Below are 13,377 nucleotides of genomic sequence, written 5' to 3' on the forward strand. Positions count from 1 at the left end.
AGAGGACAGAGAGAGAGAGAGAGAGACAGAGAGACAGAGAGACAGAGACAGACAGACAGACAGACAGACAGACAGACAGCAGCTTCATAATGTTTATCTTCCTGTGGTCGAAAAACAAGCTTCCATCCAGGGATGGGCAAAACACGCTTCGACAAACGCACAGAGAAAGGAACAGTCAGGAAAGTGTTTTCCGCCCTTTCTCTGACAACCTTGGTGCGGCAATGAACGCCCTCAAAGACGCTCCAAACTCTTACTTTAAGTTTTATTTTTCCTGGAATTGGCAAACGGGAATGTTTGACTTTCCTTGACCATGAAGCTAGTTTTTGTGAGAGAGAGAGAGAGAGAGAGAGAGAGAGAGAGAGAGAGAGAGAGAGAGAGAGAGAGAGAGAGAGAGAGAGAGAGAGAGAGAGAGAGAGAGAGAGAGAGAGAGAGAGAGAAACAACTATGTTTTTAACTTTTGTGGTTTCCTCTACAAAGGCGATGAGTGTGTGTGTGTGTCTGATTCAGTTTGTTAGTGTGTGTGTGTGTCTTGGTCTGATTGCGTGTGCGCGTGTTCGTCTGTCCTGTGTGTGATATATTCTAAATTTGGTGGTTTGTGTGTCGGTTTATGTTGGCTTTGTGTGTGTGTGCGAGTGCGAGTTTGTGATATATTCTATATGGTGGTTGTGTGTCCGCCATGTGCGTTTGGCTTCGCAGAGTTGTGTTTCTAATGAGTGTGTGTCTGGGTTTGTCTGTCGTGTTTGCGAGTGTGTCATCTTTTTCATCTGTCGGTTGTGTTGTCGGTTTATGACAGTTTTGTGTGTTTGTGTGTGGGTAAATATTATGTGTGTGGGTGTGTCTGTCGCGTGTGCGAGTGTGTAATCTTTTACATGTGTCGGTTGTGTTGTCGGTTTATGACAGTTTTGTGTGTTTGTGTGTGTTTGTGTGAGTGTGTGTGTGTGTGTGTGTGTGTAATGTGTGTGTGCGAGTGTGTAATCTTTTACATGCGCCTGTCTGCATGCAGGTATGTGTGTGTTTTTCCATTGGCCTTAATGGAATGTAATTGCCGGGGCTGAATCATGCATTCCTCTGAACAGGGATTTGACCCAAGAGCAAAAGTCTTCCCTCTCCGCTCCCCTTAGAACTGCCCAGACCTCGGTTCCTCATCTACATTATTCATTGCATTTAATTTACATTTAGGGCGTTTAGCAGACGCTTTTATCCAAAGTGACTCACAACGGTTCACACACATTCACACACCGACGGAGGAGTCGACCACACAGGGCGACAGCCAGCTGGTCAGGAGCAGTCAGAGTGAGGTGCCTTGCTCAGGGACACCTTGACACTCAAACTAGCAACCCCACGCCTCACCCTGACAAGCTGGCTGTCGCTCTGCGTGGTCGACTCCGCCGTCGGTGTGTGAATGTGTGAACAAATGGTTGCAAGTCGCTTTGGTTAGAAGCGTCTGCAAAATCCCCTAAAATGTAAATGTAAAAATCACTGCTGAGTTTAGGTTTCAGCCAGCCTCCATGATCCACCATTGCTTTAAGAGACATGGAATGAATTGACCTGAATTGGCCTGAACCATTCTGTAAAATAATTGGCCGATCTCGGATCGGATATATTCACATGGAGAGAGAGAAAGAGAGAGGGAGAGGGGGAGAGGGGGAGAGTGTTCACATGGCCAGACATCAGTCAGAAGTTTGGATCTCAAACCAACTTGGATAAAAACGAGTCAGAAATCTGATTAGAGGAGATCAGGATTCCATGGAAAATGTTCAGCGTTGTGTGGCCAATAGGGATGTGTCGGTCGCGACTGATTCGTTACAAAGAACGAATCCCGAACGTGAACGACAAGAACTGGTTCCCCAAAACAAGAAGAACTGGTTCTTTGATTCTTTTTTTTTAACATCAACCAAACATATGGTCACGTAAATAAAATATACAAACGAACAGAGCTCCGTCTCCCCGCGACTCATATTGATTGAGTCTACAACTTCCTCAAAGATTCAGCCAATGAGAGGTAACAATGGTGTTGGAATGGCACCTGGGTAAACCAATGACAAGGCGGTACCGTCGAATATGCGCGCTTTCTCTCTCTGACGTATCTTGGGTCATACCATTCGACTCATATATCCCCCTACATTTTTTCGAAAATAGACTTCACCTCCATCTGTTTATTGGATAAACACATTTCCCAATCCCAGGAGTCTTTGCTCCATTCTACGTCAATTTAAGAACAAACAAAGAAATGAAACTGCAGTTCGTATTTTTTATTTATGACCATGCAAGTTCTGTAATGCCTGAACAATGAAGAATTAAATGTAAAGTAAAATAAAATTATAAATGTAAAACCATGAATGAAATATAGAGAGTAAGCAAGTGGTATAAATATTGGTGGGACGTTCGACATACTATATAGCAGGCATCTCCAAACGGCGGACTGCGGATTTGACGGTCCTATCCGGACCCACGACATATTAAAAAAAAAAATTATAAAAATAAGTTTTTTTATTTTTAATTTTTTTTAAGATGTAATCTGACGTAACGAACGAATCAAAACGAACGAATCAAATAAACGAATCGTTATAGTGAACTGAACTGAAAGAACTAGTTCCCGGAAAAGAATCATTTTGCCCATCCCTAGTGGCCAAGGAAAGCAGACTGTTCATCTAGCAAATTAGGTCGGAGGTTCAAGTGGTCACACTCACAAATGCTCTCTCTTACACAGACATGCACGCACACACACACACACACACACATGCTCTCTCACACACAAAAACACACACACTCTATGGAGGCGGGTTAGCCATAATCAGATAGAGGTGGGTTAACTTCCAAATTCACGTCTGGGAACGCACCTAGGTGTGTGTGTGTGTGTGTGTGTGTGTGTGTGTGTGTGTGTGTGTGTGTGTGTGTGTGTGTGTGTGTGTGTGTGTGTGTGTGTGTGCATGCAGTGATCGTGCCAATGCATGTGTGTATCGCATGCTATTATAAAGACATTATTTCAGAACCTCTGCCTCACGATTCATCGTAGTGAACCGCGTTTGTTCAGCCCTGAGCCAACATATCCACAATGTGTTTCACATGTTCAGTTATTAGATCTGAAAATACACAAATGTGTGTGTTTATCTTCCACATCTGAAAGCGATGAGGGTCGTGTGTGTGTTTGATCATAGTTTCCAAGCTTTTAATCAAAACACAGTGAAAATATGGCATAATTGAGTTGATCCCTAATCACATATTGATTTGTGGTCGTCTTTACTCGGGAGGTGGAGCAGGTTGATTTGTAAGCGGAAGCTTGCTAGTTTGATCCCGGGCTCCTCCTTCTCGAGTGTCAAGGTGTCCCTGAACGAGACGGCTCACCCGAACTGCTCACTGACGGAAGGTTGCTAGTTGGTAGAGAATTTGGGTTAATTGGTAAACCAAGCGATTGTTAGTGCTTGGCACTTGGTTCTATGAACAAGTTGTTTCTCTTTCTTCTGAAAAATGTACTTATTGTGAGTCGCTTTGGATAAAAGCGCCCTAAATACCGCTAGTTATGGATCATTTGGTGGCACTTAATGTCCACAATTATTGTATGTTTGTACGTCCTGACCCTTAATGTACGCATTTATTGTATGTTTGTATGTCCTCGTACTTAATGTACACACTTATTGGAAGTTGTACGTCCTGACAATTAATGTAAGCACTAATTGTATGTTTGACATCCCGGCACTTAAAAACAGCATTGTGTAGCTTCGGTCCGGTGAATCAAACCGGATGCATGTTCACTTCTCTGGTTCCTCTCAGTCCGAACGTGGACTAGACATATCCTTCGGTGTCCTGCCATTTGCGCCGACATGTGTTTGGAAGCAGCGGCCCTTGGGAAATTATTCGATTTCAGCGTTGGAGCCAGTTATGTGCTTTTGGTTTCTGTGCTGCGTTGCGTCGATTCAGGATACCTGGCTTGTATGAGACAAGGGGGGTTGTGTTTGGGTGATTAGACTCTCGTTATGAGCTTTGAAGACGGGTTGTGGGAGGGAGTTGGGTTCATGGGATGGTTGTTTCGTTGCACAGAACAGAACAGGGCAAAACTGGGACGGCATAGCTCAGGAGGTAGAGCGGGTTGAGTTGTAACCTGAAGTTTGCCAGTTTGATCCCCAGCTCCTCCTAGCTGAGTGTGGAGGTGTCCCTGAGCGAGACGCCTCATCCTGACTGCTCCTGACCAGCTGGCTGTCGGCCTGCGTGGTCGACTCCGCAGTTGGTTTGTGAATGTGTGTGTGAACCGTTGTAAGTCGCTTTTGATAAAAGCGTTGGATAAATGTCAGAACAGAACTTGGTTCAACACACATATAGCTTTAGTTGTATGTGGTCTGGAATGGTATCAAAAACATTTATTTTCTGGTTGAACTAAGTAAGAGAGTTCATGTATCACTCAGAGCTTTTCTGCTGTTGATTTGATTGGACCTCGTTGAGGTCGGATCAAATCAGGGGGTAAATACGATAATTGGAAAAAGGTTTACATACATTCAGAAAGCGAATGAATTAAATTTTTTTTTCATTCACAGGTACCCATCGAGACACTCAAGTTCTTCAAGACCAGGACCCCCCAAACCTGACCCCGCCCATGCCCAAGGCCACGCCAACAGGACCGGGCTGTCACGAGGGGATGTAGAGAGGCAGGAGGGGGCGTGGTCTCAAACAAAAAGGACAACGAAACCGAACACTAGAACACAGGTGAGGTGCATTCTGGGAAGAATGAGGAGGTTTGACCAATAGGAGTCAAGTTCTGCTTTAGAGAGACCCTAGCTGTGTTCGAAATCGTTCCCTATACACTCGTTCCCTATTCCCTATATAGTGTACATGATATAGTGCACTATATATGGAATAGGGAACGAGAATTCGGACACTACGCTGAACATTTCTGAACGTCATTTGCGTCAGTAAATGCGCCGGGTATTTGTGTGACGCAGACAGATGCGCCCACATCAAGTAAACAAACCGGGCACTCACGACGAAAGCTGGAGGTTGTATTGATGTTGAATGTTACATTTCCTTGTTTAATTAATTTTGAATGTTAAATATTCTATGTTAAATCCCAAATAAATTGTTGACATTTCTAAACGAAAGCCAGAGACTCCATCATTAAATGTATTTGTTTTCGCGGTTATTCGGCTTCTTCTTCTCACCTGGAAAATTACAACCGCATTGCATTGTGGTATACGGGAGTAACATGTAGGGAACATCGTATGTACCCTATTTTAAGTCCACTATATAGTGCCCTATATAGTGGACCACTGAGAATTCGAACACCCTAGAAAATGGCGTGCACCCTATTTAGTGCACTACATCCATGATAGGGAACGATTTCGAACACAGCTCCTGTTTTAGGTGGATGGTATCTGATGTGCCTGTGATGTCATGGGATTTGATGTGATGTCACATATTAATTAATTTTTTTCTACCTCTGGCTCTTTTTTTATATTTATTTATATATACATGCAATTTCAATTATGTGCAATATTAATAACTTTTTGTTATCGATATTTTCTTTTATTATCACGCTCCTTTTTTTATGTTTTTGAATGACTTTTACTGTTTTTCCATTTTGTAGTTTGTCAGTTGTAGGCCTACTGTCTGTTGACTGGCATCGTGAGCTGCTGGATACCTGAATTTCCCCAAGGCGATGAACAAATTATCTATCCATCTAGAACAGGAGAAAAAACAGGGTTGCATCTTTGTGTACGAAAAGAAAAAGCATTATTGTCAGTTATGGCGTGTATAGCATTTTTTGTGGAGCTTGCCCTCTAGTGGTGATTATGCGACATTGCATATATTCCACAATTTAGCGAAGAATTCGCAAAGTTGAACCCAAGAGCACATTTACATCCAGGGCGTTTAGCAGACGCTTTTATCTAAAGAGACTTACAATAAGTCCATTTGTCAGAAGAAAGAGAAACAACAATATCTCAGTCGGTACAGTAAGGGTGTTCATAGAACCAAGAGCCAAGCACTCACAATCGCTAGGTTAACCGATTCCCCCTATGCAACAAAGACAGCTAGGATACGACGCTAAGTGCTAAGAGAGTGACCTATAGTGACGATGGTGGCAAAGTGCATCAATAATATGCTTTTTATGTTTTAATTTTTTAATTTTTGGTCGTCTTTTTATGATTACTGTTTATTATTATATTATAGTATTGTTAGGATATTTAGTGTTGGTGTTGTTTGTTGTGCATATACTGAGAATGTGTCGTATATGTGCATGCATGTAGGCCCATGTATGCAGATATAAATGTATCTATGCATGTGTTTATGTTGGTGGAGACAAGGGATATACGGACATTCTATGTACAGTTTGTTGAATGTTGTATACCAATCCAAATAAAAAGATGATAAAAAAAAATAAAAACAGCAAAGAAACATAAAAAAAACATCAGAAAGACTTGGACTGAATTCTTATCTTATTATGGATTTAATAAAATATTTAGAAATCATACATTTCGGGAAAAACAAGTTAAAGCTGCACTATGTTTTTTCATTCAACTTTTCCCTTCTTCCCCTCCAGCAAACAAAATGGCCGTCGCACTTCTCCACCCTCTCCACCTAGTCCTGTTGGCGTCCCTCCTGCACCTGCCCTGGCTGGCCCAAGGGAAGGCCTACTACGGCTCTAACCAGCCCCCGCCGCCTCTCCAGCATCAGCCTAGCGATGGCTACCTCCAGCCCCAGCAGCAGCAGCAGCACCTGGGCAATGAGATGCTGGCGATGCCCTATGGGGTGGAGAGCATGGGGCTGCCCCAGTACGGCAAGGAGCTGGCTCCCCAGCTACCCCTGCTGCCCCTGGGGAAGGGGAAAGGTGAGAAGGGTCTGGGGGTCTGGGTGGTGGTGATGGTGGTGGAGGGATTTTTTTTTGGACTGAAGATGGGGTTGGAAGTTGTACCGAGAATGCAACAGGGTTTAAGCAGGCTCACTCACATACACACGCACACACTCACTCACTCACCTCAACAGACACACTTACACATACACACACATCCCACACACATACACACTCATAACAGTTCCACACACACTTACTCACTCACTCACTCACTCACTTACTCACTCACTCAATCACTCACAAAACAGACAATCACACAACAGACACTCACTCACTCACTCACTCACCAGACACTCACACAACAGACACTCACTCACTCACTCACTCACTCACTCACTCACTCACTCACTCACTCACTCACTCACTCACTCACTCACTCACTCACTCACTCACTCACTCACTCACTCACTCACTCACTCACTCACTCACTCACTCACACAACTGACACTCACACAGACACTGTGAATATATGGCCCTGGGACCTGACACTGTAACTGTGATTAATAATTATAATAATAAATATAACCGCAAGCAGTGATTAACGGGGTCCAAGCAAAATTAAAAGTCAACAACACTATCCCGTTGAGACACTGACATTCCTGAACTGCATGAAGCCTGATTCACATCCTGAAAATGTTAATTGATAAGCACATAACATCAAGAAAACTCAGAGCACACATTTCACAAGATAATTAAGGGCTTTCTTAAAAGAGTACAGATATGAAAATGTGCACTGTTAATGGTATCCACCTAATGATAGCCATACAATAACAAAATGGTCATGTAGGCAAAATGGGTTGAGACTGTGGACGTTTGGCTTTTCTATGAAATTTGGGGATAGTACACGTTTTTATAGCAGTAGAACATGGTGAAAAAGATGCATCTGATTTTAGAGATTCATATGATGAAAGAATTTTGAGTCCAGGTCAATCTAGTAAGGAAAAATAAGGCTAGTTCATATTTTTTTTTAAATAGCACCACTTTTGGGTGCAGATTTGGGTTTATTAGTAGTGGGGGGTATTGGTATCCACCTAATAAAAGTTGCATGTTTTTTTATACAATAACAAAATGGTCATAATAAGAAAAAATGGGCTAACTGCTCCAACTTTAGTGGCCAATATTCCTCAAATGGAACTAAATAAAACAAATTCTGTTCCATGATTTTTGTGAGGCTTGGCCTAAAGATTTTATATGGCGATTTAAGTGAATTTTTGATTATTTTTGTAGCCTGTGAATCTTTTTATCATGTTTAGCTTTACAGTTTTTTCCTATCGTTTTAGGCAATTTACCTAAACCATGTTCACATTCCCTAAACACTTCACACAGTGAGCATACCAGTAGACCATGTGAACAAAACTGTGGTTACTTGCCCCTATGCTAAGATACAAATGCTGGCAATGACGCCTTCTTCCAAATTTCATGGATTCCTGCCCCAGTCAATGTTCACTACCGGCAAAACGCTGTGGAACTACAGCATATTTTACCAATGTTTAGATACTCTGTTCAAAACAGTGAACTTTCTGTTCAAAACCTAACAGTAATTTAGATCACTGTAGATGGAAAGATGCTGCATTTGGACAGACAAATGAAGTTACATGTTTGAATAAGAAAAAAGATTTAGTTTATAGTTTATTTATTTTATTTTACAGTAATTTAGATTTTTTTTCCCCCTGTGCACCATAGTTCTTGGTGAATTGGCATGGAATTACTTTTTTTTACGTAAAAGCAACACTACATACAATGATCTGTACAAAACACAGAGGATAAGTTTTGCAATGCAAAACACCTGGTGGTCATTTCAGCTAAAGACCTACTCAGCTAAAGACCTACTCAGGTGTTTTACATGTAATTTGTGCCTCGTTGAAAAAGGGCCTTCTTTGGCATTTGCTTTGGACTTCTTTACGTAGTTCGTATAGGAAAATGGATGCAGCAAGAGCAAGAGCAAGAGGCAGAGGCAGAGGAAGAGGCAGAGGCAGAGGAAGAGGTAGAGGAAGAGGAAGAGGAAGAGGTGGAGGTGAAGGTGAAGGTGGAGGTGGAGGTGGAGGTGAAGGTGGAGTAGGAGGAAGAGGAAGAGGTAGAGGAAGAGGTAGAGGAAGAGGGAGAGGTAGAGGAAGAGGGAGAGGGAGAGGAGCAGCAGCAGCAAGGACAGTTGTATCTGATGAAATCAGAGCAACTGTCATGTAATCAATCATGGTCTGTCCATGAGGGAAGCTGGTCTGAGGGTTCAGCCGAACTTGCCAAGATCAACGGTGGCATCAATCGTGAGGGTTTTCACACAAACTAACAGGTACTATACAGTATTTACTGTATTTAGAATTACAGTACATTTAATTGTGACATCTTTTGTGGGAGGTAAACCGACATATGAACACTGTCAGCAGATACTTGGCTTGGATTGTCATACTGTAATATTACAAACTTTATTACTGTAGTCCAAAGAAGTGTTTGTCTGTGTTTTTTCTATTTTTTTCAATGCAACACTACAGGAAATCTATGCCAAACTGGAGGACACAGCAACATTTTATATATGCAATTGGCAATGCTTCAAGATGTTAGTGTTTTTTAGGTCATAATGTTCTGAGAGGAAACATGTGTTAAGTTATGGCAGCATTGTTTGTGGTGTGGTTGTTGTATTGCATTTTGCACCAAAGGTTAACAGATATGCAGAGGTGTGTGTCTCTAAAGCCCACTGTGTTAAGTGATAGGGAAAAGTGACCATAGTATGGGTACATGACCGAAAACGATAGGAAAAAACTGTAATATGAAATTGTGGGAAAAGTAAACATTTTTAGGGCATAAGACCCCCAGGGTTTTATAAATGCGTCTGATTCTAGAGATTAATATTCAGAATGAATTTTGAATCCAGGTCAATCTGGTGCGGAGAAATAAGCCTAATTCATGATTTCTTTTACAATAGCGCCACCTTTGGGTGCAGTACCACATAATTTGAGGGAAAAAAAAAATGTTACAGAAACAATAGGGGACCAAGCTGCTTGGACCCCTAATAATACATTTGATTTATATTGCACCTTTCAAACTCAAGGACACTTCACAATTTAGGCAGGTAACAAAAAACTAAATAACTAAATCAAAAATAACAAGGACTGTACAAATAAAGTTTAATTGAATGTAACTGAATTTGGCCTGTGGCCTTCCTCCCGTTCAGGAGAGACCTTCCCTCGAGGCGCTAAGGGCCCCCAGATCGCGGGCCCCGTTGGCCTTGACCTCAGAGAGGGACCCCAGGGAGTCCAGGGGCCGCCAGGACCGCAAGGGCCACCCGGAATGCCTGGCCACGGGCAGCCCGGGCCCCTCGGAAAACCGGGGCCCCAGGGCCCTCAGGGCTACCCCGGAGTTGCCAAACCGGGTCTACCGGGAATGCCGGGGAAACCCGGAATTCCGGGATTAGCTGGGCAGAAGGGGGACATGGGCCCCCGAGGTGGGGAGGGGCCAATCGGACTAGGGGGGCCCCCAGGGGCCCCGGGGCCGCCGGGACTACAGGGGATTGGGAAGGCTGGCGGGCAGGGTATATCCGGAACGTCGGGCCCCCGGGGAGAGCCCGGGTTCAAGGGCGTCTCCGGGCTTCCGGGCCCCATGGGCCCCAAAGGCGACAAGGGCCTCGGCGCTCCAGGACTCCCGGGATTGAAGGGCCCCAGCGGACCGTCAGGAACCAAAGGGGACATCGGACTCCCGGGGATCGGAAAACCAGGATTGAACGGCCTTCCGGGCCAGCCAGGGTTGCCAGGGAAACCGGGGCCTCTTGGAGCGGCGGGATACGCCGGCCCTCAGGGATTACCGGGCGAACCGGGGCCCCATGGAATACCGGGAACGGGACAACCTGGATTGGACGGCCTGCCAGGCCCGCAAGGGGCCCCTGGCGGGAAAGGGATGCCAGGACCACCCGGATTACCGGGGGGGCCCGGGCTACCAGGGTACGGGAAGCCAGGGTATCCCGGCCCTCAGGGGCCCAAAGGCCACGGCGGGTTTTCCGGTTCTCAGGGGCCAAAAGGTGACAAAGGTGATGGGGGTGTTGCCGGGGATAACGGGCCCCCGGGAATCACCGGTAACCGGGGGCAACCCGGTCCGATGGGGCCCTCGGGGGGGCTGGGGTTCACGGGGCCGAAAGGGGACGAGGGCTCCATGGGGACGAGAGGGGCCCCTGGCGGGAGAGGGGAGCTCGGCCCCGCCGGGCTCCCGGGACAGGGGGGTCCACCGGGACCAGGGGGCCAGTCCGGGCCCCGGGGTCTGCCAGGTCCTAGGGGCCCCAAGGGGGAGCATGGTCACAACGGGGCCCCCGGCGTTCCCGGCAACGGGGGGTTCCCCGGTCCGAAGGGGGAGGGGGGCTCCAGCGGGGAGCGGGGGGTCCAGGGGCCAAAGGGGATCCCGGGACTCACGGGGCCCGGGGGGTCGCTCGGGCCCCCGGGAATACCGGGATCTAAAGGGGAGATCGGTCCAACCGGAAAACCCGGGGCCCCTGGCGAGGGCCAACCGGGGGTCCGGGGCACCCTCGGCCCCCAGGGGCCCACCGGTCCAAGCGGTTTGTCCGGTCGGCCGGGGCAACCGGGCCCCCGGGGCCCCCCTGGGGCCCCCGGCCCCTCCTCCCCATACCCAGACCTCGGGCACGTCCTCCCCGCAACGGGCCCCTACAACCCGGACCACGGCTACCAGTCCTCCAAAAACGGCGGCGGCGACGCCCAAGGGGGTGGAGATTACGAAATCCCCGCCTTCACCGCAAAGCTCACCAACCCGTTCCCGCCCGTGGCAACGCCCATCATCTTCGACAAGCTCCTGCACAATGGGAACCAGGACTACAATCCCCAGACCGGTGTCTTCGCCTGTAGCGTTCCAGGGGTGTACTATTTCGCGTACCACGTACACTGCAAAGGCGGGAACGTTTGGGTGGCTCTGATGAAAAATGGCGACCCCCTGATGTATACGTATGACGAGTACAAGAAGGGGTTGGTGGACCAGTCGTCTGGGAGCGCGGTGGTGCCGTTGAAGCAGGGCGATACGGTGCATCTTCAGCTGCCGTCCGATCAGGCTGCAGGTCTCTACGCTGGGCAGTATGTTCATTCAAGCTTTACGGGGTATTTGTTGTATCCAATGTAGTAGGAGGCTTCTCACTCACACACTCACTCACTCACTCGCTCACTCACTCACTCACTCACTCACTCACTCACTCACTCACTCACTCACTCACTCACTCACTCACTCACTCACTCACTCACTTACTCACTCACACAATAGACAGTCACCCATTCACATAACAGCCACTCACTCAATCAAACAACAGTTCCAAAGACAGTAGTCACTCACAACAGACTCAATCACTCACTTACCACGACAGAGACACTCACTCACTCACTCACTCACTCACTCACTCACTCACTCACTCACTCACTCACTCACTCACTCACTCACTCAAACACAGAAGACACTCACTCACACAACAGACACTCCTAACAGTTCCACACACACTCATTCACTCACAACAGACTCACTCATTCACCACGACAGAGACACCCACTCACTCACTCACTCACTCACTCACTCACTCACTCACTCACTCACTCACTCACTCACTCACTCACTCACTCACTCACTCACTCACTCACAGACATTCACTCACACACACAACAGACACTCCTCATGACTCACTCACACACACAACAGACACTCACTCAATCACACAATTGACACTTACTCACTCACTCTCACAACAGACACGCGCACACACTAGTAACAGTTACACACACACAAACTCACTCACTCACACACTGACTCACTCAAACAACAGACACTCACTGACTCACTTAATCATCTTTTTGGGGTATTTGTTGTATCCAATGTAGGTTGGGGTGTCTCCGGATATTGGTGGAGTGGGGTGGGGTGGGGTAAAGTGGGGGGGACAAGGGCTGAACGACTCATCAAATTCAAACCGACATTGCAATGTCTTAAAACAGGATTTGCAAATCGCAAAGGCTGCGATTCTTTGGGGTGATTTGTTACCATTCCTGACTAGAGATCAGTTCGATTCTTATTTTTCTTTCGCAATTAAATAGTTGAATAAAGATGTTATAATGTCAATTAATCACATAGGCCTGGCCTAAACGAAAGAGCAGTTTGCATACTATTCGCTATCGCAATTGGCCGAAATAATCACAATTCGATTATTTCCCTAAGTCGTTCAGCTCTAGGGGGGACTGTGTCCCCCCACCCACTGCACCCCTGGTCCCGAACAAACTGAAAGAATTCCACCGTAGACTGTGATCGATTTGGTGTTTTGGCTAACGCAAGGATGGTGCGGAATTAAAGGTAGAGCTATGGTTAGACGTCGACGCAACGCAAGGCGGTTTACGGACCCATTATGTCCTTGTGGATGCTACTTGCGTCCACCGCAAGGACATGACGTGCGCCTCCCAAAAATATTAAACTTGGGTTGAGGCGACGCAGTAGCAAGGGCTGTGATTGGTTCGCTCACTAAAACCCGACGCAGAACCAAAACAGGTTCACAACTGCGTCAAAGTGACTGAGTGGTC

At 46.4% G+C, this 13,377-nt stretch overlaps 1 protein-coding gene across 1 annotated transcript; it reads left to right on the forward strand.

The window, feature by feature from the left end:
- The first annotated feature begins 4,533 nt into the window (after positions 1 to 4,533).
- LOC130386604 (collagen alpha-1(VIII) chain-like) lies at positions 4,534 to 12,707 on the forward strand. The gene is made up of 3 exons (XM_056595612.1): positions 4,534 to 4,698; positions 6,530 to 6,817; positions 10,008 to 12,707. The coding sequence occupies exons 2-3, from the start codon at positions 6,538 to 6,540 to the stop codon at positions 11,945 to 11,947; spliced, it is 2,220 nt and encodes a 739-aa protein (XP_056451587.1). The 5' UTR covers positions 4,534 to 4,698; positions 6,530 to 6,537; the 3' UTR covers positions 11,948 to 12,707.
- The last annotated feature ends 670 nt before the right edge of the window (positions 12,708 to 13,377 follow it).

Source organism: Gadus chalcogrammus, chromosome 7 (genome assembly GCF_026213295.1).
Source record: "Gadus chalcogrammus isolate NIFS_2021 chromosome 7, NIFS_Gcha_1.0, whole genome shotgun sequence".
NCBI classification, from domain to species: Eukaryota; Metazoa; Chordata; class Actinopteri; order Gadiformes; family Gadidae; genus Gadus; species Gadus chalcogrammus.